The sequence below is a fragment of the Passer montanus genome, unplaced genomic scaffold (genome assembly GCF_014805655.1).
Source record: "Passer montanus isolate IOZ18808 unplaced genomic scaffold, ASM1480565v1 scaffold81, whole genome shotgun sequence".
NCBI classification, from domain to species: Eukaryota; Metazoa; Chordata; class Aves; order Passeriformes; family Passeridae; genus Passer; species Passer montanus.
In genome coordinates, this window is record NW_024373368.1 from 465,401 (window position 1) to 492,628 (window position 27,228).

At 44.8% G+C, this 27,228-nt stretch overlaps 1 protein-coding gene across 2 annotated transcripts in view; it reads right to left on the reverse strand.

The window, feature by feature from the left end:
* RNF43 (ring finger protein 43) overlaps positions 1-19,506 on the reverse strand; it is a 60,501-nt gene extending 40,995 nt beyond the window's left edge. For both annotated transcript variants that reach the window (XR_005630277.1, XM_039732928.1), the window contains exons 1-2: positions 18,997-19,506; positions 17,599-18,880 (exon numbers count right to left, since the gene is read on the reverse strand). Coding sequence is in view for 1 of the 2 variants with exons in the window: in XM_039732928.1 (XP_039588862.1) it covers positions 17,599-17,835 (237 nt within the window). In the remaining variant the exon portion in view is untranslated. The remainder of the gene's footprint in view (positions 1-17,598; positions 18,881-18,996) is intronic.
* Positions 19,507-27,228: the final 7,722 nt, after the last annotated feature.

A 27,228-nucleotide genomic window follows, 5' to 3' on the forward strand; every position in this document is an offset into this window, starting at 1 on the left:
GTACAAAAATCCTGACCCTAAGGAGATGAGGATAGAACAACTTATGGAAGCAGGGACCTCAGAGCAGTGCTGGCAGAGGTTCAACACTATCTAATATCATGGAATCACAGAATGCTTTGGATTGGAGGGACCTTAAAGCTCATCCAGTTCCAACCCCATGCCATGGGCAGGGACACCTTCTACTGTCCCAGGTTGCTCCAAGTCCCGTCCAACCTGCCTTGGACACTTCCAGGGATCCAGGGGCAACCACAGGTTCTCTGGACACTCTGTGCCAGGGCCTCACCACTGTCAGGTAGGGAATTCCTTCCCCATACTCCATCCAGCCCTGCCCTCTGGCACGGGGCAGCCATTACCCCTTGTCCTGTCACTCCAGGCCTTTGTAAATAGTCTTTCTCCATCTTTCTTGTCAGCTCCCTTACGGTGCTGGAAGACCACAATTAGGTCACACTGGACCCTTCTCTTCTCTTGGCTGAAATATCCCAATTGATTACTGTTGGTTTATTATTGCTGAAAAAACCAAAAAAAGGCAGCAAAGCTGATACAGAATTAAACCCTTGGCTCAGGTTTTCCTACTTCCTTTAAACCTGGCTCCAGGCTTTGATGTCCACTAAACCGATCAGGCAGTTTAGCAAGGCTGGGTTTATTGTGGGTTTCTCTGGGGGAGGCTCCCCGAGAGAGGCAGTGTGGTCACTCTCCTGCTGCCCTTGGCCTGGCTCAGCTCAGCCTCGCTCACCTCCCCCTGCAGCACGCCCGTGAGGCCCCTGGACACCTCAGGGTGTGAAGATGGACACAACAATCTGTGTCTGCTTGGCTCCAGGCAGGATCACACCGATACAAACACTGACCCAGCACTGTCCCACTAAGACCAAAATAATATTGCCAGGCAAGAAGGAGAAAAGGCATTATCAACTTGACTTTTGTTCAGTTATCTGAATTTACAACCTTGATTTCTCATTTGAGCTTGAACTTCCAGTCAATCGCAGGTAAAAGTACATTGCATTGCCATGTTCCTGCAAGGCTTCCTGAGGAGATTGCATCAGTTATCCAGGATTTTTATCAAGCAAGATCACAAACGTGAGCTCTGAGGATATAGAATAGACCTGAACCCTTGGTCAGCTCGTTTTAAGAGAACACATCACATCTGGCTTCAAGTTGTTTCCTTATTTCTTTGATGTAGAACCTCAGTTATTGTGTTTTTGTTACAAATCGCTTTATGGTTTGAATCTTACATATACTCAAACTCGTGTCTTTTTCTTTATTGCTTTGCAGCACATCTGAACAGTGGCAAACACTGAGTTGATAACAACTGGATGGAATTTTTGGGGGGGCTAAATGATTTCAGTGAAAAACCTTTGAAAACCTGAAAGAAGCTGAATTTCCACCTCGGTGACTGATGATGTCAAATTTCCAGGCATCTGGTCAGCAGCTCTATTTACAAGGGTTGTGTCTTTGGGGGAGGGAGTTGAGAGAAAAAAGTGGGGGTTTTTTTGTTCCATTTACTGCTCTGAGGAGCTTTTAATGAATTACCTGGGATGATAATATGATTAAGTGAAGGCTCTATGCACTAGGGTACGTGGCCTCTGCACAGAGGTCTTGATACCTGAACAGAAGAGCACAGGAAATGGGTCACTAGAGAAGGCAATTACTGAAATGAAGGGAAAATAAGGAGAGATGCTTATCTTGTTAAAACATGGTTGGAAACAAAGCAAAACAAACCAGTGAAGCTCAGAGAAACCCCAAAGATATCAGCTTACAGGTACAGTCTTAGTGGAAAGGGCAGATACATTTTCCCTGTAAGCATATCTGAAAGACAGTTCAGCTCCCGAAGTTTCTCTGAACTCTGACAAAACACAACTGAATATCCAAATTTAAAGATGGAAAAGAAATTACTTTGAAACTCAGAGCTCTCTCCCTCCACCAGTGCTCACTGGGTGATCACTGAACTGGGCTGTGCGTAAGAGAAAAAATTCTACAGAAACATTTGATAAACAGGATGTTTCAGTTCATTTTTTACCCCAAGATGTTTCATTTCTCAACTGGAGAGAGAGAGAAGGGAGTTTGGTAGAGATTTGCTTAATGAGTAATTCAGCTAAATGTAACAGTCAGGCTTCAAACATTTCTGTGGGCAAGACTCTACACACTGAAGCTTCCACAGGTAGAGAACAAATCAGAAATGCACTTGAGATGCTCATACATCGTTCTGTCCTCTTTACCCTACTCCGATCAATTAAGTTTAATCATTCAATAACTACCCATTTAACTGGAAAAGTCAATCAAATGGAGGAACTTAGATTAGCTGTTTGCAGCAATCTCACTGCAGATAACAAACATCAAATCCTGGACCACCATAAAGAATGTCAAAAACAAGGCTTGCCACCAGCTCTGATGCCTTCCACATGAGAAATGCACATTTCAGTGTGACCAGACACCAGAATAACTCAAGAACAAAGAACTCAAAATACAGAGGATGAGGGACTTGCATTTGTGAATGCACCGACTCTGAAAACAACCAAAGGTCAATGAAAGGACAATATCATGATGAAATAACAAATTAACAGAGGCTGCCAGACTGATATCATGGTCAAAAGGTCAGATGTGAACCTCTGGGTACAATTCAGATGGAGGAGATCGAAGATCACAGGAATTGCCAGACTGGATTAAAGGAAATCCGTAACAAACACCCAAACTGTGGACTGGTTTGCATGGCCATGAGGCAACCAAACCATCACTGACCTCTCCAGGCAATATGACCTCTCCACCAGGACACAGACAAACTACAATTCAATACAAAATTGTCCTTCAAATCTGTGCTAACAAATCTGTGCCAGCGTCAAACCATGACACATACACACAGCCAAAAAAAAAAATCCTCAAAGGTCTTAAAAGTCAGCAGCTTTCACCTAGGTCCAACAGGATTTTTCAGGGAAGCAAAGGAACACTCCCAAAACACCCACAGTTCCACAGCCTACCTCCTTAAGCCCATGTTCACACAGATGCTTAGCTGGAGTTTAGAAGGCATTAAAAATCTCTTGAAGTTCTCAATATGGTCAACAGAATTAAACAAACACAAGGAAGTCTGTCTTCATGGAAACATCAGCCTTACTCCCTGCATTCATCTTAAAGTGCTATGGCCACCCGAAACCACCACCAGTTTCATTCCACCTTTTTCCCCCTCACTTCAGAAGTCATGGCATAAGGGTCCCAGTCCTGCCAGAGAAGAAGGAAAATGCTCCCAGTATTAAGCAGTGTTCTTTGGGATGCAGACTTCCATGTGTTTGTGTTCAGAATGGGAAGCAGGGACAGATTCCCCATTGTGGACTGACAATTCACCCCAAGAAAAAGACTGCAGTGGAAGCAGGGAGAGCAGTTCATGTGGATTTGTACATCTCCAAACAACCCAATTACTATTCCTTTATCTTCTTTTCTTCTCTAAATGACAATCCACATAGACATTCAGGAGGCAACTCCATGCACCAATTCTCTCTCCACAGATGGGGCATCTCAAGCACTTTTAGACTAGTCTGCAAGCCACAGTCTACCTAATTGGGTAGCAATCCTGAAAGCATCAGCAATGGTGTAGAGTTTCATGGAACTCCACAGCCATGCAGACATCAGGAATGGAGCCATCCTCTGGAGAGGCCATTGAACAACTTGACCTTTGATGGAATTTACTGGTGGCTGGAGGCACAACACTTGGGTAGTATCACATCTCCTGATACAGTATGTTATGCAATTATCAGTATCACTGCACCTCTTTATCTCTCAGCTCATGATGCAAATGGACAGAGGTCTCCTGCAGGGTTTGGTCCTGGGCAGACAGAAGGGGATGTTCTGCTTGACAACAGTGTCTAGGAAACAAAATTCTCTGTCCATGAGGTCTGGGGGTCACTGGGGAGAAAAGAAGGGCTATTTTCTGCCTCCAGCAAAACTTAGGTATGATCTCAGGAAAACACGCAAGAAACCTTAACTGGGAAGGCGAACCAAAGATTCTAGATGTCAAAAATTTAGCAGAGGGTCCTTCTCACCCTCTGGCAGAACTTTGTGCTGCCAGGGAAGTCACATTTAGGAACACGGTTAGAACAACAAACAAACTGCCACAGCCCTCTGGTGTCTGGATGGTGAGATTCTGCTTAAGATCTCATGCTGGGGTAGAAGTCACCACTCTTTTACCAAAGCTTCCTACAGAATTTTAGGACCGTGATACCAGGATTCAAAGGAACAGGCTGGCCTGTAGGCAACAGGGCCAGGACTTGTTGTCACCTGAAGAAATGGATTTTGCAAAGCCCCTTGTTTCTGCATAGAGTTAAAATTGAAAATCCCCCAGATGAACAGAAATAGTTGCCCAGGTGTCTGCATTGGTGTGATCTGTACATCACAGCTCACCGGGCTAAATGAACCACCCAGGACCACTGAAACACAGTAGGGATGAGAGGTCAAGAAAAGAGAAGCTGTTTTTAATAACCACCAGAATCTGGAGGGGAGAGCTCAGAAGAGGGATGAGAGCAAATGTCTTGTCTTCTGTTTGAGTCAGGCTGGGAGAACAGGCCAGATGCTCCAGTCCCTCTGGCTTTAAGTTTCCCTTAGCCTGTCCCAGCCAGACCGAAGGCTGCAGAATCACCAACTTGCCTTATCTTGAACTTGGCTTTTGGGGAAGAAGGATTAGACAGATATCAATCAATCCTTCAGGCTGCAAAATCAAGAATGTGATACCAGGATTTCAAGGAACAGGCTGGCCTGTAGGCAACGGGGCCAGGACTTGTTGTCACCTGAAGAAATGGATTTTGCAAAGCCCCTTGTTTCTGCAAACTGCCCTTTGGGACATTATCCCACATTTCCCACGTGTGACCTGTCAGTTAAACCATCTTTCTGCCCCTGACACAGCCAAAATTTCCAGTGCTGGGCACCATCAGCATGCTGCATTCCCTGGCTCCATGGCTTGAGGCAGAAACTACAGGACCTCGAAATACCTTCTTTGACATTAGCTGAACAAGAAGACCTAAAAATGCAAATCACAGAAACACAGCAGTGTTTAGGCTGGGAAAGCCCTCTGGGATCATCGAGTACAACCATTCTCCCAGCACTCCCAAGGCCACCACTGCACCATGTCCCCAAGTGCCACATCCCAGGGCTGTTAAACCTCTCCAGGGGTGGGGACTCCACACCTGCCCTGGGCAGCCTCTGCCAGTGCCTGACCAACGTTTCAATGAATAAATTTGCCCCAAAATCCACTCTAAAATGGTATGGTTGGCAAGGGCTTGAAGCTTATTTTTGACCTCCCAGTCGGGGTAAGAATTTATGTCCCAGAAGTAGTTATCTGATTTCTTTATCTGATATCTCTAAATAAAATATATATTTCTAAAATGCACAAATTATTTATGGCCATTCAGGGCAAATTTAGGGGGTTCATTAAATTAGCAGTGTCGAGCAATTCAGCTTGATGGCCATAGGATTACGGCTGGGTTTTTTCCCCAGTAGTATGATGTCTCAGTCCTACTTGTTTCAATATAAATGTTTATGGTTGCAATTGATGATTTTAAAGATCTTTTCCAACTTAAATGATTCTATGATTCCACACTCACTGGTTTTCTTGGTGATGAAGCATCTGATATTTGCAGGTTACCTTGATTCATTCCCTAGGCAAGGAAAGGGGACTATGCCAACAGCCCTTCAAAAATATATATTCTCTAAGAAGTAGAGAAGCTGTTATTTCAAATGCAGGAATATCTGACTGTTACTGACACACAGCTCTCAGAAAGGGAAAATAACTGCTGAGGGCATGTGCTATACCCAAACTCTCTGGATGGCATCAAAGACCCAGGTTTTGTTGCTTGAGATACACACACAGAGTTATTATCCCATCAGTGGAACATAGTTAACAGAATCATGAATGATGAGGGTGACAAAGAATAAAAATGCTATGTTTAGTAAAGCTGGATAGGACTTGGAGCAACCTGGTCTAGTAGAAGCTATCTCTGTCCATGTCAGGGGGTTGGAACAAGGTGATATTTAAGGTCCCTTCTGACCCAGGCTATTCCAAGATTCCATGATATAAAGGCCAAAGTGCCAAGGGCTACAAACGCTGATTAACAGCACCATGAAACTGAAAGTCATGTTGTGAGATTTTCAATATTTGAACCTAAGGAACTTTGCAGTGCATTCTATGTGACCAAAGAGCTGAGCTTCATCTCAGTGACAGAGAATGGAGGAGGTACTTCGGCAGTTTTTCTGCCCAGACTTGCCCAAAAGAGCAGAGGGGGGCTGGAAGGGCTGGTGCAGAGAGGGCTGAAAGGTTTCTGCAGGACAGAAGAATGCAAGAGTGGATTTGGACCAAAGGTCCATGCAGCCCAGCATCTTTGCCTCGATAGTTGGCAACAGTGGATTTCTGAAGGAGAAGTAAAAACAGGACAAGCTTGTAGGGCTTCTGTCCCAGGCATTCTCCAAGCCTCCAACATTTTATAGACTCCCAGAGGCAAAGCTGGGACCTGTTATTTCATAGCCATTGATGGAGCCTTCTCCCATTCATTAGTTTCAGTGGTTTTTGAACCTCTGTAAACTTTCAGCATCCACAGCAGTTCCTGCAGCAACGGATTGTACATGTTAATTGTACAGTGAGTGAAGAGCACTTCCCTTTGAACCTGACTCTCTGTAGCCTCATGTGATGCCCCATTATTTTCATATGAAGAGAAACTAACAGTCAATCCCCTATTCAGGACTCTGTGGATCTTCTCTGTACCACCCTTCAGCTGCCTCTTTTCCAGCCAGAAGACAGTCCAGTTTGTTTTTCTTTGGATAAAACACATCTTCTGCTTTCTTTTATCCTTATGTTTTTCTCCAAACATCTTCCAATACAGCTACTGCTTTTTTAGAGCTGTGGGGAACAGAACTTTGCACATGATTCAACATCTGGATGTACCTGGGATTCCACAGGAGACCAGAGAGATTCTCTGGTTTATTCTCTCATTTTCATTGCTAATTTTCCCTTTGTCTTCATGACAACTACTACATACCAAGCTGACACTTGCATGGACCAGTCTGTTAAAATCACAAGACACAACTGTGGCAATGGGCAAATTAGAGCCCATCACCTGAATGTGAAATGACTGATTCTCCATGTTCTCCTGAAGTACTTGGTATTGTAAAGGTCATGCAATGATTCACAGATGAACCTTGTCTTCAATACTTCTAATTAGATCATGTATTGAAAGCTTTAGAACATTACCAAGCATTCCCGTTTCCACATGCTCATCAACACTTGGGATAGCACAGCTACAGCACACACAGCTGTAGCCAGGGCTCCTTACAAAGGGAAAGTCTGATAGTTATTCCTTCCACTTGCTTCTTACCTTCCAATAATTAGTTATCCAGAAGCCTCCTTCTTAATCCACATCTTAGTTACCCTGCAAGTCTTTGCATTTGGGAAATTCAGCCAGACTTGGCATCAGCCCAACTGATGCCACTGTTGACTCCTTCGCATCCATTTGTAGCACTCTGTGTTATAATTTCTATCAACTTATCATTTTATAACACACTGCTCTAAGCTTTTGTGGATGAAGTGGAGCTCAGAGAAAAACTGGATCCCATCAGCCACCTTCCAGGGATTTTAAACAAGAGTTCATAGACAAGTTAATAGTTCAGTGATTTCATCCTCCCCAGTCCTTGGGTGAATACCACTTGATCCCAGCAACTGATAGTGGTAATTATGTCTATCTCCATCACCATCTCATCTCCAGACATTTCAGCCTGAGACAGATGAAAGCACAAGGAGAATTGCATTCATTTTTTTGCTGGGAGTTTAGCTGCCCTAAGCACAGCTTTTAGACTTTAATTTTTTATAGATCCTACCACTTGTCAGGTGAGTGTTCTGCCTGTGACTGAAGAGAATCTAGCATTACCATTTTCAAGTTATTTCTCCTCTCTTCACTGTCTTCATGTATTTTTAGGCTGTTCTTCTTTTTTCTAATTTTATCAAATTTCTTGCTTTTCCAGCATGCTTTTATATACTTTCTTACTCTTATGTTTAAATATCCTGATAGGCTTTCTTTCATTTTTCAAGTATTTCTTGAGAGGTACATTTTATCTTAACTCTTACTGCAGTGTCCTCAAACACTTTGATGCAAAGGATGTAACTCCTGGTTGCCCTCTCCGATTCTTTTGAATGACCTTATTTGATTTCATGTCAACCTTTTCTAAATTAAAACACAACTGTGGATGATTTTTGGCCTCTTAACATCTCAGCAGGAATAAAGTACATGACTGTCACTGTCCCAGAGCGGTTTTTCAGAAGCAGGATTTTGAATGAGGGTGTGGAAAAGGCCAATGCCAGCATGGCATTCCCCAGTTTGTTCTGTTGAGAAAGTAACCATGAGTCAGGCAGCCAGAGAAGGAGCAAAAGAAAAGAGCTGCCACCAACTCTGGCCACAACCAGGTGCAACTGCCAGAAATGATGAAATGGTGGTTTCTCAACCAAAAACCAACACAAGTTGTTTGATGATCTTTTTTAACATAAGGGCTGCATGTTGTACAAGCATGCGGGGTTTGTCCATCACTCAAATCTGACATGCTTCGCTCAAGTTGGGCAAAGTTTACAAACAGCAACTTTGGGTCCCCTGGAGTGACAAAAGAGAGGTCAGAGGTCCTCTTAAGGAGGCAATGAAAAGGCCAGATTTTCCCACTGAGGAGAGCAAAGTGTTGGAAGGAAGTGCTGACAGACAACAGCCTAAACCCTTCTGGGAACTGCTACTGAACAAGAACAACATGCACAGAAAAGCAACCATTATTCTAAGCAAGATGAAAATTACAGAAGATTAAAAAAAGACATTTGAGAGAGCAGATGAGGAAAAAAAATACCTGAGTGGGACTATATGGCTGGAGGCATGCTATGTGAATGAGGCCAGGTGAAACAGAGGGTAATGGGGAGGACAGAGGCATTTTGGTGGCCCCAGGGAAATGTTTGGAGAGAAGCCTCCTGCACTGACACTCAGGGACAATGTGCACCCACAGCATGGCTGCAGGAGTACCATCCAACAGGACGCTTAGGGAACAAAGGAACAGCAGAGGTACAGCATCACAAGCAGAAGAAAGGGAACTCTTATCTCTTCAGGATCTTGGGGAGGTTCTACTTATATTAGAATAGAACTGTCTTAGTAAATAAAAAGTTATTCAGATCATTTTGCAAGGAACAGGACTCAAGATTGGAGCAGTAACACAAACACAAACACCATCTCTCTTACTACTCTAAAAAGTAGTCAAGGCTGGGTTTCTGGAGTTGTATCTCTACACTGGATGGTCATGTAAAGAGACCAACTGGCCAAAATTCAACGTCTGATTCAAACTGACAAACAGGAAGCTACAGGAATTATCACAATTCACTCTCTTATTTGACCCTCATATTCTTACAGATGTTCCCTATATTTAAACAATCTGAAAGAAACATTTTGGTGCAGGAACCTGCACAAAATTCAACTAATGAAAGAATCAGTGTTCTCCACTCACTCCCTAGAACTTGTTTCTTCTGCTCTCCCATGTGGTCATCACCCCATACCCTTACTAGACACTGTGCCTGCCCTGCTCTGCTTTTCGGCTTGTTGGCCTTTGTAAGGAGAACTGTTTCACATCTCTATCAGGACTGGAGTGCTGTTCATTTTTTACATCTGGATCAACTCAATCCCAAGGTCATTCTCTCTGAGTTTCTGCAATGGACATGTCCCTCCTACAGGTCAGCACCAACAGTGCTGACCAACGCACACCCCATAGAAACAAAGCTGCTGAGGAGCTTTGGAAGTAGGAAGTTGAAATCTATCCTTTCATGTAATTTTGAACTAGAATTCACATACTTTTTACCAAAACAAAGCAAATTTAATCCCCAAATTGCTTTACTTACATTCAGAAATAACATGTCATAACCAAACTCAGTCAAAAGCTTTTGATTTGTTTCAGAGTTTATGGCCAGAGGAATTTATTCAACTCCCCAGTCAGAGCTGCTGTGTTTGACAATCCAGTACATCTCTGCCACTACCCTGATGCTGAGCACAGTAATAAGCATTAGATTAACCCATTTGATCACTGGAGACCAAATTACTGAGATGGAGAACAAAAGAGAGATCAAAGGGCCACTAATGCCCTTAACCAGACCCTTCAGGGATGGGGAAGTGACGAGGTGAGAATACATCCGTTGATTTAGGCAGATGATTCAGATCTCAACATGCACGGGAAGAGGATACACACCCAAAATTTTAGATAATTTGAATGGGGTGGCTGCAGGGGGAAAGAGAGCCTTCCACAGAAATCTGGCAGCACAGGAGTAACCCATACAACCTAAGCACATTCAAACCAATATTCTCTCTACTACCTTTGAACATTGACCTACATGTTTAAGTGCCTTGTTCTGAAGTAAGGCCAATCCTTGATGCTCCTAAAAACAAGATGAAAAGGTCCCAAGACAACTCTTGGCCAACTCCCGCCTGAGCCGTGCTGGCAGCAGGCCCAAAGCTCCGAAGCATGAGATGTGATTACAATTCCTTAATGCAGCCTGAAAGTGTTGTGGGCAAATGAAAGGCTGTGCAGCGCTTCCTGTTCTTTACAGCCAGGGAAATAAGGGGAAAAATAAATAGACATTAAAATTAAGTCATAAATCACAGAACTCAAAGACAGAAGAGACCACCATGACCATCCACACCACTTCTGTCTACACCTGTCCTGCTGCAGTCAAGAGCAAGACCTTGAATGGAGGGAAGATCAAAAGGGTAATAAAATATGAATGTGCATTACTGAAGTGTGATATATTCCCTTGTACTGAGATTCATTTTATATTTCTGCTTTGTTTATAACCAAAAATTTCACTTATCTGACCCTTGGCAATCCCTGCAACATAGACTATCGATGATATTAAAGATGACAGACCTGAAGGTCAAACTACACAGCACGTTTGCCACTGTACTTACTTATTACTTTTCTCAGTTTAGGTTGAAACTTGCTTGTTTTCATACTATGACTTTTGGGCAAAGTCCACAGATAGCTTTTAGGCAAAGTTGTGAACATTTTAGCTTTTAGGTATGTTTTTGGCATGTTTCACTGCATGGAAAGCCACTGAGATATATCAAATAAAAATGCCTGTCAATTTTTGTCCAAAATCCAGTCTGATACAACAGAGCCATCTTTGATCATACTGAGCTGTATGGTGTTGTATTACTTTGACAATTCTGAAGGTTTTCGTTTTAAAATAACAAAGTCACATGCAATTCAAAACAGCCTTACTCAATGGGAAATGCCCACCAAAGCTTTCACTTGAAGGAGGCACAGAAAAAAATTCCCTAATGGTTAAGAACCATTCTACCACAAATTCAGCCTGGCTGCAGCCTGCAAGCATCACAGGGGCCTGTTTCCCTTCTCCTGTAATCTCACCCCTCTGCCAGCTTATCTTTGGGAAATGTCCACTTGTTCCCTGGATGTATTCCAGGGCCTGTGCATGACCAGACGTCCTCTATTGACTGTCACTCACTCCAGCCCTGTGGGTTCAGTCTCCTGACCACAGATCTCTGCTCTGCTCCAGTTTTGAGCCTTCAGAACTGTTACCTTTTTAGTACTGAAAATCTTCAGTTCATGATGGATCTGCACCCACTGTCATAAATAATTCAACTGCAGCTGCAACCAGTACCAGATGGTGCGCTGGGAAGTTGGGAGATTGAGGTTTAAAGTCCTTTAAACTCCTTAAGCAGGGAACAGTTTCCTGTCACATGTTTTCTGGGTGAGGAAAGAAGACACACCATGGAAAGCTCCAGCTCAGCCTCTGTATACGCTCAAGAGAGGGGTGGAGGTTCAGAAACAGCCTCTGAGACAACCTCTTCTAGCAGCCAACTCTCAGATTCCCACTCTGCATCTAGATTTTAATGGCTCACCTTCCAGCTACACTTAAATCCTGCACCAATACTGAACTAATCCACACTGTTGGTTACACTGGACACTACCAACACTGCACTCATACTCTATATCCAATTTCCAAGAGATCTGTTTGGGCCAAATGGTTTCTTCAACACTACCAATGTCCCTGTGTTGGGTGACTACAGCCTTTTTGAGTCACTGCTTTGTGTGTTCCCCAGGACAGCTTCTACTTTCACAGAATCACAGGATGGTTTGGGTTGGGAGGGACCTTGACGCTCGGCTCGTTCTCCCTGCCATCTGCAGGGACACCTTCCACTGTCCCAGGCTGCTCCAAGCCCTGTCCAACCTGGCCTTGGACACTTCCAGGGATTCAGGGCAGCCACAGTACAGATTTCTCTGGGCAACCTGTGCCAGGGCCTGCCCACCCTCACAGGGAAGAACTTTATCCTGAAATCTAATATCTAAATATACTGTCTTTTGGGTTGAATCCATTCTCCCTTGTCCTGTCTGTCCAAGCCCTCGTAAATAGTCTCTCTCCATCTTCCTTGTCAGCTCCTTCAGGTACTGGAAGGCCACGATCAGGTAACCCTGGAACTTTTTTTCTCCAAGCTAAACAATTCCACAGGTCTTAGCCTCTCCTGAGCAGCATCTATGTGCCATGTAAAAAAGTGGGGTTTTTTCCTCTGTAGGAGCCATGCGTCTCAGTGCTTCAGTGCAATTTCCTGTTAATGGTTTGTGTGAGAGTAATACTTTTTGATACTTAGGCACCTATTTTTATTGTACTGCAGTCAGGCCAAGTGGCTCCATTATTGCTGCTTCTGAGGCAGGTCTTGCACATTACTTAACGCTAACTCAAGTCTGTGTACACGAGTACAAGCTGTTCCAAGAGGCAGAAACTGCTCCTTTGAACTGCCTGGCATTGTGCTGACCAGTTTATTCACACGTAACTTAAGTCTCCATAATCATTTGGTTCAAGTTTCCCACTTCTCTGTCAACATTATGCACTCAACATCCTTTTGTTGATGCAGGAGCTGGGAGTATAGAAGATACTAATGTATTTACTTTGGGATGGGTTGGGAGTGTAAACCTCTGCGAGCACTGAAGGAGGTGATTCCAATTCCAACTGCATGTGCCTTGCAACACTGGGAACACTCTCCATTGTCCACAGTGATCCCATAGGGTTCACTGCAGCAATTCCACAGGACATTTATCACTGCTGTTCTGAACACCACACTCCTCCTCTAACTGGATCTGTGACTAATTTTCTCCTTCTCAATGGTACATGGCACCTAAAAAAAAAAGATGATTCAGGCTCCTCTTTCAATTCTCACTCAATACATCCTAAATAGATCAATTTGAATGTTTTGTAAATAATTTATTTTTCAGGGAGGAGAGGAGGATAATCCTTGGTTTGGGGGTTCAGAGCCTTTAGGGAGCTTTTTCTGTGGGCTTCCTTCAACTTCGTTTTTATTTTCTTCAGGTGTTTTCCTGCAGTGGTAAGTTAAAACAGTGTACTCCATGGTTAAGTGAAAGCTGACTTTCTTCTACAACCCCCTCATTACGGAACTGCTGAGTTTGTACAGAAATAGAATAAAGTATTGTGAGACTTGCAATGAAACAATGGATGTTGGGAAAACTAGTGCTACACACTGCCTGCTCAGTGAGACTGTGTCACTGTCCCACACATGCACTGGAATTTTCTATGTGTCAGCATGTCAAGGGATTGGGACTGCTGATCACTTTGCTCTCCCTGTAGTAATGTGAAGTTATCCATTTCTTTTTAAATATCATTAATAGGGACTCGTCCCAAACTTTTAACACTTTTTCTCAAATACCCTAGAACTAGAGATTGTACCAATCCCTGCCACTCTGCACAGACTAAAGCAATCATCTTCCCCCTGTGTAGAAGACAGAGATTATACACCCTCAAAGAAATATTAATGCTCACTTTTAATAATGCATCCTTGAATCTTGATCATCCTCGAACTGTCCTAAACAAGACTGTAAGTGATGAATTATATCTCAAATAAAAAGGGTTTTTTCCCCTTCCACAATTAGATTTGCCCAGGTTGTAATTCAAATTAGAAAAATCTTTTTGCAACTCTCTCCAGTGACTCTCTCCTTTTCTTTCTAAGGCATTCCTTATTTTCCTATCTACCTTCAAACCAACATGAACTTGCTCCAGTACTAAGTGGAGTCAAGGGCAAGAAGGAAACGAGACTTATTTCTCAAAAGTCAGTCAACAGAGCAGCAGAAGTATCAAAAAATGAAGCTGAAAAATCTCTGTAGCAATCCTGTGAAAGGGAGTTAATTGGCAGCCACAGGAATTGCAATTCCGAGTGCATGTCAAATCCTGAGCTACTCATGGATCGTCCACTGTCAGTAAGTTCCAAATATGTTCCTTCCAACCCACTTGTCTAAAAGCTTTGGCTCCTCCATTTGTAATAAAGGGCCAGGTTTTGACTTCCATGGAACTTTTAACAGCAGTTCAGGCTCCTACAGTGGCCCAGCAGAGATCACAGAATCCCAGACTGGTTTGGGTTGGAATGGATCTTAAAACTTACCCAGTTCCACCCCTGCCATGGCAGGTGCACCTTCCAGTGTCCCAGGCTGCTCCCAGCCCTGTCCAGCCTGGCCTTGGGCACTGCCAGAGATCCAGGGGCAACCTCAGCTGCTCTGAGCAGCCTGTGCCAGGGCCTGCCCACCCTCACAGGGAAGGATTCCTTCCCAATTTAAACTTCCAAACCGAAATTTCCAGTTTGGAAACTGCCAGTGAGCTCCCCAGGTGCTTCCCACATCCAGCAAGAGTTAATGCTCAGAGCTCCCTGAACAAGCTGGAGCACTGCACAAGCCTGGAGATGATTTCTGCAAGAAGACTGAGGTGTTGGTTTTTTGACCTATAAAGGCTTAAGTGGCTCTGCCTGCTTGAGAAATTCCTCTCCCTTTGCATCACACAGCAGCAGCAGCATTGGAGTGCCAGAGGAACACTGCTGGGGTTACACTGGCAGGGCTGGCTGCTCCCTGGCATCTTCCTGCTTGCCCACTGGGCAACAACAGAAATACAGAGATTTCCCACAAACTGCTCACAAGGGCAAAGGCTGTGAGGGGGAATTCAACGCTGGGGCTCTTTTATTGTAGGTAAAGATGATACTGCTAAAGTTGGCTTCTAAGATGTAACACATCACAATCAAAGTCCATTTCTGTAGATGATTCTGGAAAATAGGACAAGGAGAAACGAAACCAGGAAAACATTCTGGTAGAAGTAGTGAGGCTCCATCACTTGCGTGCAGGATTTTCTGTATTAAATTAAGAATGCATTTCTAAAAATATATTGACTAGAGCACTATGAAGATAATTACAAGTCATAATAAAGAGAACCTGACTTGCCTACAGGGCAAACTCTGTACCACTGTTCCCTGGGCAATCCTATTCTACCTCTGAAAGAAGAGAGCATTGCATTGGAAACAAGACTGGGCCATCCATACCTCTCTTCCAAGCTAAGTTCTGCAGTTTGTGTTCTCCTGGACAGGCTGACTGTACCTTACAGAGTCTGACATAACCAAAACCTATCCAAAAATGCTGTAAAAACCCCACTTCTTTACTCAGTAACTGTAAAATACCATGTTACATCCCTAAACTACATTTGAAGAAACAATTGTGCAGGTATGCATGCACAGCCGTAAGTTTATTTATTAAGTAGGAGTTCCAGTGACATCAAAGTTAAGCATGTGACCTAAAGTTTTTGCAAGATTCGGATGTTGACAACCATGTAAATGAGATGTCCCAATAAAGCCTGATTCTGGTCTGTTTAATATCCCACCATTTAAAAACAAACTGAAAAGTATACATCCCACTAATTTCTTATTTATTTTGTACCTGGCGAGTTATGTCCCCATTTCCCATTTTTTCTTTCCAAAGGTAAGAACTCACTGCAGGATCAGGACCTGAACAATTCTAAACGTCATTTTATAGGCCAAGTTTCAATATTCAGCAGCAGAATTAGAAACCACAGCATGAGATCTGCAGGAGAGGTCACACGTACACTTGGCTAAACCCTCCCAGAGCACAGCGCCTGGCACCGGGCAAACATCCTGCTGCAGGAGGCACAGCCTGACCCCCTGTCTCAGTGCTGCCAGCTAAAACCAGGACTTCCCGCACTGGATCCAGTGGGATGTGGAGCAGGAGCTCACCTGAGCACACAGAGTGGCAGAGTCAAGGCCTGAAAACACACCCAGGGCAGGTCAGTGTCTGCTGCGCCCAAACTCAACAGGCTGGATTAGTTTCCCCATCCGTCTCCATTTGGAGGATGACTTTTAAAGGATTAAATTGGACACTATTCACAACTTTTTATTCCAAACACCTGGTTGGTGCTGCTGTGACAGCACAAAATTCCCACTTGGTATTGCTGCATTTGGTTAGAATGCACACATCCCTCAGGAGAGGTTATCACCCTCCCATTTCCAAAAGGTCCTACTCTATACTTTGTGCTCAGTTGCAACACCACTGTAGCTTTAGTAAGGAATAAATATTGACTTTCCTGGACATTGCCTCACAACAGAAGAGGACCTTGAGTGCATTTGTCTCCGATTTTTTTTTAGCCTGGTAATATAATTTTATAGCAGAGATTTCATTCTGAGAAGTTCAAAAGGTATGGAAAAGCAGGCTTTATTCATGTCACAAACTGTCCATGTTCACTTTCAGACAGGTGACCATGTTCTAAAGCTGGCTCAACTGTCGTCCTCTTAAACTACACAAAATTTATTACTTTAATTTAAATTTCCATACTACAAATGTAATTAAGATTTCAACATACCCCATTTGGAAAGTCCTGGAAAAGCCCAGGAGAAAATTAAGACTTAATATTAATGCAGGCTATTTTGTAATTTTTTTGTTTTATTTGGTTTTTTGGGGGTTTTGTTTTTCGGGTTTTTTGGGGGTTTTTTGTTTTGTTCTCAAGAATAAAGCACACAATTGCCAAGCAAATGAGCCACAGAATGGGGAGAATGCACACAGGTCTCAGTAAACTAAGCTCCAAACCCAGTGTGTGCAGGAGATGGGTCTGTTCAGTGAATGGCTCAGCTCTGGCTGTGCAGCACGTGCACCTCCTGCCCAGGTGTGGAGATACCTGTGGCCTTAATAGATTAGCCTTAATAAAGGTCAGAGAACAGCATTAATTCGTCTATAAAAATACCTGGTGGTGACACCACTGGAGCTCCTGTGTAGGTAACATTCACCCTTTAGGTACAGGCAACGAACAACAAGCAGAGCTAGGGATTCTGGTGGGCACGGCCAGGATGGGATTTGGGGCTGTAACAGAGCCCCGGCCTCAGCAGATTGTGTGGAAAACTTCATGAATTTCAGAGAAAAAAATACTAATCCTGTCTTCTGTCAGATGTTTCACATCCCGACATGTGGCTTGACACACTCAGCTTTATAACATCAATTAAGATACGAAATAATCTCTACGGAATCAGCCGACCACATCCACAATTCGCAGTAATCAGGCGCAGCCACAGCTCGGCCCCGAAGGAAGGCTCAGCCCTTTGCACGATGCCGTCCCCTCGGCCCTGTGACCACACAGGCGGGGACAGCGCCACGAATCCCCGCCGGGACACGGAACCCAAGGCACCGCTCGGGGACCGAGGCAGCCCGGAGGGAAAGGGGACAGGCTGGGGCGGGTGGCGAGGCCGCCGGGGCGCGACCAGGCACCGCTGCTCTTACCTGGAGCAGTTTCCCTTCGGCCGGAGTCACCTCGGCGACGTTGGCGAACTCCCCTTCCAGGATGATGGGCTCCACTTTGAGCGGGATGACCCTGATGATGGCTTTCTGCGCCGCCGCCCGCTCCGACTCCACGGCCGCCGCCAGCGCCAGCCCGGTGTGGCCCAGTCCTGCCTGCAGGGTCGCCATGAGCAGCCAAGGCCAGAGGACAGCCAGCTGCACCTGGGGGCCAGCACTCATGCTACCAGCAGCGGGCTCCGGCCGCTCATACCGCTCGGGAACGCGTCCTCAGCGCAGCGGGCCCGGCCGGCGGCTCCGCTCCCGGCTCCGAGCCGGCTGCGGACAGACCCAGGGGCCGCAGAGCGGGGCTCGGTCACCGCCAGCGCGGCTCCCCGGCGACGCCGGCTCTCGCCATCACCGCTCTTCTCGCCCCGTGCCACGTGCTCAGAGGCCGCCGGGAGCTCAGAGGCATATTTTAAACAAACAAACTAAAAAAAAAAGAAAAAAAATCCTAAATTGTGAGTCTCTCCTCCGGCAGATAAATCCAGAAGGATCAGCAAAACAGGTCGCAAGCAAGAAGTCAGTTTGGGTGCACAGGGAGCATTAGGAACTCCTCGGTCCCACGGAGATGAGGCACGGGGAGGTCTCACCGTGGATGTGCAGGCCTCCTGTCTCCTGGCCAAGAGTTATGAAGACCCACAGGCTCAAAACACCCATCCCAAATAACCTCGAGAGACACCTCACCTTCTTGCTAGCATTTCCCACACCTTAAGCACAACCTTGAATGTTATCTGCACCAATTGGTATCCTTCCCAGAAATTAAGAAGGTGGTATTCCTTGAATTTATGGTGACAGGGCTTGCTCCAATACTGTTCCCTTCCAAATGAAGATGATCCCTTCCATCTTCCTCATGCCAGAAGTGCTTCATTCAAATCTGGATCAGCTTTACTTTTCCCTTAGAAATCCATGCTCACAGTCTGACTCCGGTAGAGTTCTCAAAGATAATTAACAGAACACAGAGGTACTCTCCATGGCAGGAAGATCCCAGGAAATAAAAAAAACCCCAAACACTGCCGAAGTTTAGACAAGAATCCCAACAGGTATCAGGCAGAAAGTTACGGCGTATCTAGTTTCTCTCGCACTATTTCTGTGCGCGCCCGAGTTCCGGTATGACCACTTCCAAGCACACGTTAAGAAGATCCCGACTCAAGGCCCCACAAAATAAAATAGAAAGCTCCACGGTCTGCCCAAAGGTCACATGAAACGCATCGACGAGTCTTCATAACTGGGAGAATTAAGACAGAAAGTGTTTTCGATTAAACTGAAGTTACAGTGATCGCATGGCTCTGGAGAGAAAAGAGGATATATAAGGAAAAAAAAAAACCAAACAACTTTGCAAACCTGTTAGGCAGTGAGCCTGCTGGAGTCGGCAGGGGCCGGGCCGGGAGGGAATCCTGCTGTAAATCCCAGGCAAAAGTTATTTCCAGTAGCTTAACAAAACCATGTGGCTCTGATGGTGTTTGGATTCGGTCTTTTAAAAAAATAGAACTGGAATTTCTAACCAAAAAGAGTATTAAAAAAAAAGAGGAAAACTCTCGCACACACGCAGCAGGCAGGTAGGTGCAAGCGGAGCTCCACAGCCCGAAAAAGGATCCAGGGAGATCAAAGGGAGAAAATTACAGCAGACAGAGAGCTCCCGAGGCAGGCATGGCTGAAAGTGAAGTGTCCGCATGCAATCGCCCGACCTGCGCCAGCAGCCCCGCGCGCTCCGGGAACGCTTCCAAAGCGCGGCGTCCCCGCAGCGGAGGCGGGCACCGGCAGCGAGCGCGGACGGCGAGCAGAGCTGGGACATGGGCAGCGACCCGGCGGCGCAGCCGCTGCCGGGGGCGCCGGCGGCGGGGCGGGGGCCGAAGCNCGGGGGCGGGGGACACCCGGCCGGGCCCGGCCCGCCGCGCTGCCCCGCGGGGCGCTGCCCATCGCCCCCGCGCTCCGGCTCGGGCTCGGGGAGGTTCCAGGTCGGGTTGATGTCAGAGGGCTGGAATTCCGCCGCTCGGTGTCCGCGGGGAGGTGGAGGATGCTGCGGGCCGGAGCCGCGGGCTCGGGCCGGAGCGGGGATGCGGGAGGGTACCGGGGACCCCGCCGGGAGCACCGCGGGCCGGGACCGGCAACGGGCCGGGGGTCGCGCCCGCTGCTCCTGGAAAAGGGGCCCCAGGAAAGCGAACTGGTCAGCAAGCGGGGTTGTGACACCCCTGGAGTCACTCATGGAAATGAATAAATGATGCCAACGAGGATAATTTATCTTTTGTAAACTTGCCGCTGTGCTGAGGGTTATTTGTCGTGACAGCTACAAGTACTGAAACACGAAGCATGTTTTCAACTACAACATTCGACCATCTGCAATTTAAATCACAGAGAAAATGCAAATCAACACCCATTTCTATTAAAAAACTTACTGCAGATCCAGTATAAAATGTCAAGTTATCTATTTAAATATCTATATACTTATATAAATATCAATACACCTATGAAATGTCAATATACCTACAACTATATACATATAGCTATATATATATGTAAATCTAACTATATACACATATAACTATACACATATACCAATATAACTATATGTAAAATATAACTATTCTATAACTACAGACATATATATAACTATAGCTACATACACATATATAAATATAGCTGTGCACACATATAAATATAACTATATACATAGGGAGCCCAGCTGGCAGCTGCTGCACATTTTCACATGCTCTCTCTTGCTCCTTCCTTTCTGAAGCACCCCCACTTGAAAGGCACATCTGCCAGCAGATGGAGATCTAGGAAGAAGCGGGAATGCTGAGTAAATCTGGGGCCTTGTGTGTGTCCACTGGCACACACATGGTGGGTGTGCTCCTATCAGGGACTAAAAAATACAGCTCCAACTTGGGAATTTGAGGCCTGCAGTTCAAAGTACAGGAATCCTAGTTCTTCAAGCTTTAAATATAAAACAACAAAAAGCCAAATTATCAGCAAATTTCTCCCATGCTCCAAGATCTTTGCCTTCCCTTCCATGGATACCAACTGCCTACCATAAATTAATCTAAAGGCTGGCAGGACCTGCAGGAATCTCCCACGTATGATACACACACCTTCCCTGCTCCATGAAGGGCTCAACTGTCTCAGCATTGTCAAGACTGGTGCCAAGATCCTACAGAAAACTCAAGGTGTGACAGAGAGCACAAACAAGAGGCTCCTTTTTTTGTAAATTACCCTAATTCGGGGCAGTATGAGGATATTTCCAATGTCTGGTCAAGAAAGTGAACACACACCCTTATGTCCCCACAGCAGCTCCGGGAATGGCACCCAGGAGAGCTTTAATCTCTCAACAGAGACATTCACATCTGAGGCAAAGAACTGCAGCCCTTGTTCTTTCTCTGTACTGACAAAGACACTTCATTCTTCCTTAAATGTTTCAAATGGATGGGCATTATGAGCTGAATTATTAACTAGCACCATTATCTGCAATCTACAAACTCCCCTTTGAAGTGAGCAACAGCTCTTCCAACTTCACCACCAGCTCCTGGATGCACAGTTGGGAGGGAAAGAGCTTCCTACAAGGCTGAAGGTGGCACCAACTTTGGCTCTAAAATGTATCCAGAGGGCTCCTGGTGTCCTCTTACGTCTCTGGACATTTAGGTTTCTCTTTTCATTACTAGATTAGAGGATTGTTTGCCCTCAGATGTTCTGCTGCTGGTTTTTCTCATGTACTTCAGCATAGATATCAGCAGGCTGGTACAACGTTTATTTTGTGATTTGAGATGAAATATTTGGACTTCTATATCAACTTCATCAGTCTGGTGTGTTTTTTCCCAGTTATGTCCAGAGTCATCTCATTACTCAGTGTTTCCTTTAGAGCACTGTCACCTTCAGCAAACACATCTGTGGACATTAGCTCCAAATTGTGATATCCAGGTTTCTGACAACTCCCAGAACTTCAGGTTTTAATTACTAATTTAATTAATACCTTTTCCATGGAAGAGGAATTAGTGTAAGCATCTCTGCAGAAGGGTGTTGGTAAGAACACCAAGAGGCTGTACAAGTGTAATATTTTAACTGTAATATTTGAGGATTTACAATGCCACCAATAACTAAACTATTCCTACCTCCCCTTTCTTTAATAGTCTCAGAGTAGTTCTCTTGGCAATCTCTTAAAAAAGTCAAATCTCTTTTTTACCAGGGGAGAGGAAATTGTTTCTGCTAGGTTTTCCAGCTGAGTGTCCCTTCTAGAGATTCAGTCAGATGCTGAGTTCCTGAATACTCCCAGATCACACTGATATTCTCCTTAAAAAAGAAACAAAACAAAAAAGGAAGGAGGGAGGGAAGGAGGGAGGGAGGGAGGGAGGGAAGGAAGGAAGGAAGGAAGGAAGGAAGGAAGGAAGGAAGGAAGGAAGGAAGGAAGGCCAAACATCACTCAACATTTCCCTGTAATCACTTCACCATAAAATAATAACTCTTCTTCTCCACCTCAAAAAGGCATCTAAGCTGAGGTGAATACTACCTGGATATGTTACATAATAAATTATTAACTCAGGATTGAAGGTGCCAGATTGAAACTCAAGCTCTTATAAAATTAAGCAAAACAAAGTCAGAAAAGTAGAGTTCACAAAGCTAGAGTACATGTCCTCACAGTCTGAACGGTGCCCTCAGCCATCAAACTAGCGAGAAGAAATAAGCCAGAATCCCAGAATGGCTGAGGCTGAAAGGGACAACAGAGGGTCACTGGTGCCACGTCCCAGCTCAGGCAGGGCCATGCCAGGGCACAGGATTATATCCAGAGGGCTCTGCAGTAGCCCCTGTCCCTGTGTGCAGGGAGGGCAGAGCAGGGCCCAGGCTCTGCTCCAGGCCCAGCAGTGGCACCAGAGCCACGGGCAGGGCCGGAGCCCAGGAGCTGCCCCTGCCCAGGAGGCAGAACTTCTGCCCTGGGCACTGCCCAGCCCTGAACAGGCTGCCCAGGGAGGGGCTGGAGTCTCCTCAGCGGGGATCCTGCAGAGCCCTCTGGGCACAATGCTGTGCCCTGTGCTCTGGGATGGCCCTGCCTCAGCTGGGAGCTGGCACTGGATGTGTCTCACTCATAAGTCCTACCAGATGAAACCAGCGTCCCAAGTTCCTTCCAACTTTACTAATTCTGTGATTCTGTGAGTCTGCTCAGTGTTATACATATACAGAGACTATATTTATATCATATTAATAGAATTACATTCGCAGTATTTGACAGTGTTATATAATACTATTCTTAAAGACCTGTGCAAATATAGTAACTGAATATTCCAGTTTGGGAAGAAGAGAAGAGTTAGAGAAAGGGTATTTCTGAAAAAAAGAGAGAATCTGTCAAACAAAAGGGCTGATAGTCCCTGAATTGCTCTTCAACACAGAATAAGCTCCAGTCATTGAGCCAGTTCCTGTCCAGGACTACTATCATCCTTCTCACCAATTACCCAGACATGAGGCCTCAAAACCAAACCATCTCCCTGCAAAACAGGGGGCTCACACACCTGATCCTTCAGTTCTCAGCTAGGAAATTTGGGCCCCAAACTCCAAACACCTTCAGCAATGTCCAGGACTACTATCATCCTTCTCACTAATTACCCAAGACATGGGGCCTCAAAACCAAACCATCTCCCTGCAAAACAGGGGGCTCACACACCTGATCCTTCAGTTCTCAGCTAGGAAATTTGGGCCCCAAACTCCAAACACCTTCAGCAATAGAGAAATTGCCCAGTATCTGAAGGAGCCAAAAGGAAAGATGGAGTGAGAGTATTGACAAGGGATGGAGGGACAGGATGAGGGGGAATGGCTTCCCACTGCCAGAGGGCAGGGTTAGATGGGATATTAGGAACGAATCCTTGGCTGTGAGGGTGAGGGGGGCCCAGAACAGGCTGCCCAGAGAAGCTGTGCCTGCCCTTGGATCCCTGGCAGTGGCCAAGGCTGGGTTGGACAGGGGTTGGAGCAGCCTGGGAAAGTGGAAGGGATGAGATGAGCCTTAGGGCCCCCTCCAGCTCAAACCATTCCATGATTCTTTGATGTAGTTCTGTAGCTGCAGCTCAGGAGCTGGCAGAGCTGGCAGTGTTTTGGGCTGGCCAGCACTGCACACGGGGAAGGGGTGCTGAGGGAGATCCCACCAGCTGCAGCACCAGCACAGGGACGAGCACTCTCCTGGGGCCTGCCCCAGCACCGCCCCACTGCACAGGCCACTCCAAACCTTGTGTACAGAAACAGCAGGCACAGGTACACAAAGTGCAATTGCAAATTGTCAAGTACCACCAAATATAAGCCTGTGAGGATGCTTTATAGCAATCAAATGTTATTAAATTAAAACTTCCACAGAAAACAGGAACTTAATATCTGTTTATCAGAAACAATCTGACCATTTATATAAATTTTCAATGAAAATTTTTGCCTTCAGTGGCAAATCTCAAAATACTCTTCTATATAAGATTAATACAACTTTTAAAAGCTTCCGATTCATCACCATGAATTCACCTGCACTCAGTTACCTACCAAAACCATTTTCTTCCTCTTCATGGGTTTGTCCAGGTCTACAGGGGGATGACTCCCAAGGATGCTTTTGCCATTACAGACTAGGTCTGAAAGCTGCTGAAATGTTCTGCTGTGATCATAAGCTGACAGGGCACAGTCACCTCCAATGGCCTTTTTTAAAGCAGAATTCATATAGATCAAACAATCTTCAAAGCAGAAAGAAGACAAGGAGAAGTTTCAAAACCAGCAAGTCCTACCCAAGGGAAACAACAAATCCCATTTTTACAACCAGTGTCTGTCCTGCTCCTTCTTCTGGAGATAAATCGGAGTTAAAGGACACTAGAAAGGTAATTTCTTTTGACAAAGATGAGTCATATAAATATGATGAAGAGAAGCACAGGTATACTTAAAATACATGTTTATTTTGGAAGAGATTTAGGTATGAAGGATTAGTCCTTAGTGCCTGATTATCCTTAGACTTTCTGGCTGAGCTAATGGTTAATAAAAAGCTAATTCCATGGATGAATTAAGGAAAACAGGAAGCCATACGATCACCTACCAAGGGAGTCAAGTCCTGCTGTGACCCATGCAGGTGCACCAGCCTGCAGACAGCCATCACCTGTGCAGGGGGGGAAAGGGAGGGGAACAGAAAAGCTGGAGTTGGAGAAGTTTAGAGGGGAAGTTAAGCAAAGTCCTTCCATTAAAGGCAAGCCACTTTTATATTTTTGTGGTCTGGGTTTAAACGTAGTTCCCTTCATTTAATTTCTTTTTCAGCTGTATTTTTTAAACCACAATCTCTTTTGCTCTATTGGTTGATTATTATCTGAAGCAGCCAGGATTTTAGGTAAGATCCTGGTTCCCAATTCAACTGTCCAGGGATGGATGAGTTCATCCTACCAAAACCAAACCCATCTGCACTGCAACTTCTGCCTCTTCTCAGGGACCTCAGCTCTCACCTGCAGTAACACAGGTCATCTTCTGGGATGCATACAGGATCTCACAGGCATTTCAAACTGGAAAAAGTGCTCAAAGTGCAATTTAAAGTCTTTAAGTTTCTCTATCTAGGATAGACAAGAATGGGACAGGGGCAGCCATAAAACAATGAAAAGGGACAAAAGATGGAGAAGTCAGGACACAAAATCAGGACTGACTTGTGTCATCATCAACATCACAAAAAGACTGATGGTTTGCTGGTCACTTGAGCTCAAGAGTAAAAATGGTCAAATTTAACCAACGTGGTGAAAGGGAAGATGGGAGTTTCATTGACAACGAGCCCTTTTCAGGGACTGCCATGACTAAACTGAAAGCTTTGGAATCATTTTCTATCCCATACCTCCATTCTGAGATAAGTTTTGTGATTGTGACTCCCACCACTCTGATCCCTAAGTCCTGGATGAAAAAGAAGCTAATGATGAAAGTCAGAGCACAAAGCTGGACTGGATGAAAAATAAATATTGGAATATCAATAGCTTGATTGGCTACTGGCTATTCCCATCCTTACACCAACACATTATCCTAGCCATAGTCTGGCCAAGTTGGATATGGTTGGATAAACTTGGATAAGCTTATATTTTAAAAAGAAATCATGAATAAAAGACAAAGGTTGATATTTGCAAGGCAGGAAACTGGATGATCAAGCTTGGGTAGGTCAAGCCTTTTTCAACACACATAAGCATAACTTGCTTTGCTTGTCCTTTGTGAGGAGGAAAAAAAGGATAAGCATTATGCTGTAGTAAAAAAGGAAGCTCTTGCATTTTTACTTCAGATCTTTTGATATCTGATAAGCCAGGCCCTCCAAGTAAGGAGCACTTCCACTGCAATGATATAAAGCATTTAGAATAAGTCCTGTAGTTCTTTTTAATAAGGCACCTTGGAGGTGGGGCCGATTCCAAAAGTCACTATAGTTTTTCTCATTCATCAAGTGAAACTCAGGGCTGCAAAAAGCTGTCTGGGAAAAAAAAGTGGAGCTATTTCCCAGTCTTTTCATAATAATAAAGAATCTCTTTTTGTCCAGGCAAGGACATTCCTCAAAGATAAACATAGACTCGTTAACTAAGATAAGTTCTGGTGAAGTCAAGCAAAAAACTTTTGAAGAACAAACCGCTGCACTGATGAGGACACCCACTATGCTGCTGCCCTGGAACCTCTCTTGAATTACAGAACTGCTGTTTCATGTTCAGAGCTTCTTTGAAATAGATATTTGTAACCCACAATGCTTTCCCTTTTCTCAAGCGGATCCATTTTCAAATTTATAGCCTTCATTCCAGAAGTCCAGAAGCCTTCAGTTCTCTCCTGCAGTCTCTCCTGCCCTCCCCTGCTCCCTGGGCTCCCCTGGAAGGTGCTGCTGCCGTGGCAGGGGAGCTGCAGAACCAGCACAGCCACTGAGAGGGCTGGGGGCTGAACAGCCCCATGGGGGGGCTCGAGGATCTGAACACAGCCACCAGACTCCTAGAATCTGTGCTCAGTTTGCAGAGTGCTATGGCTTACTTTGATTTAATATTTCAAAAGTCACACAGTAAAATAAATTCCAGAAATGTATTCTTACCCAAGTGATTTGAAGACTGATTTATTTGTCTTCAAATACATTTATTCTAATATGTTATACATTCTATTTATTGTACATATATATATATATGTATATATAATTTATTTTATATATATTCTAGTAAATATTAAAAGTATACATTGGAAAATTGATCTACACACACGTAGATACTGCAACCACAGTCTTTAGTGTTTTACTATCAGCCTTTTGATTTAGCTGCTTGAATTTATCATCACAGCAAGCCACAGAAAGTGGATTCACGGAGGAATGTGAATTTCACAGGGAAATAAAATACTGATTTTATTCTAAAAATCAACTTTGTAGATGAGGCAGTTTTCTGCAGGTATTACTTGGTGATACACAGAGATAATTTAAAAGCAAAGGCATTATCTGCAGAACAGACAGTCTTTATATTCTGCAATTGTTCTGAGCAAGAGAGAAATCCTTGATGAAATCAAACTCAGTCCAATGCTGATAATCAGTAAATGTAACAGGTATAACTTGAGATGGCAAACAGCTCAGATAATTAACTTGCAATGCCTGGCACTTACATG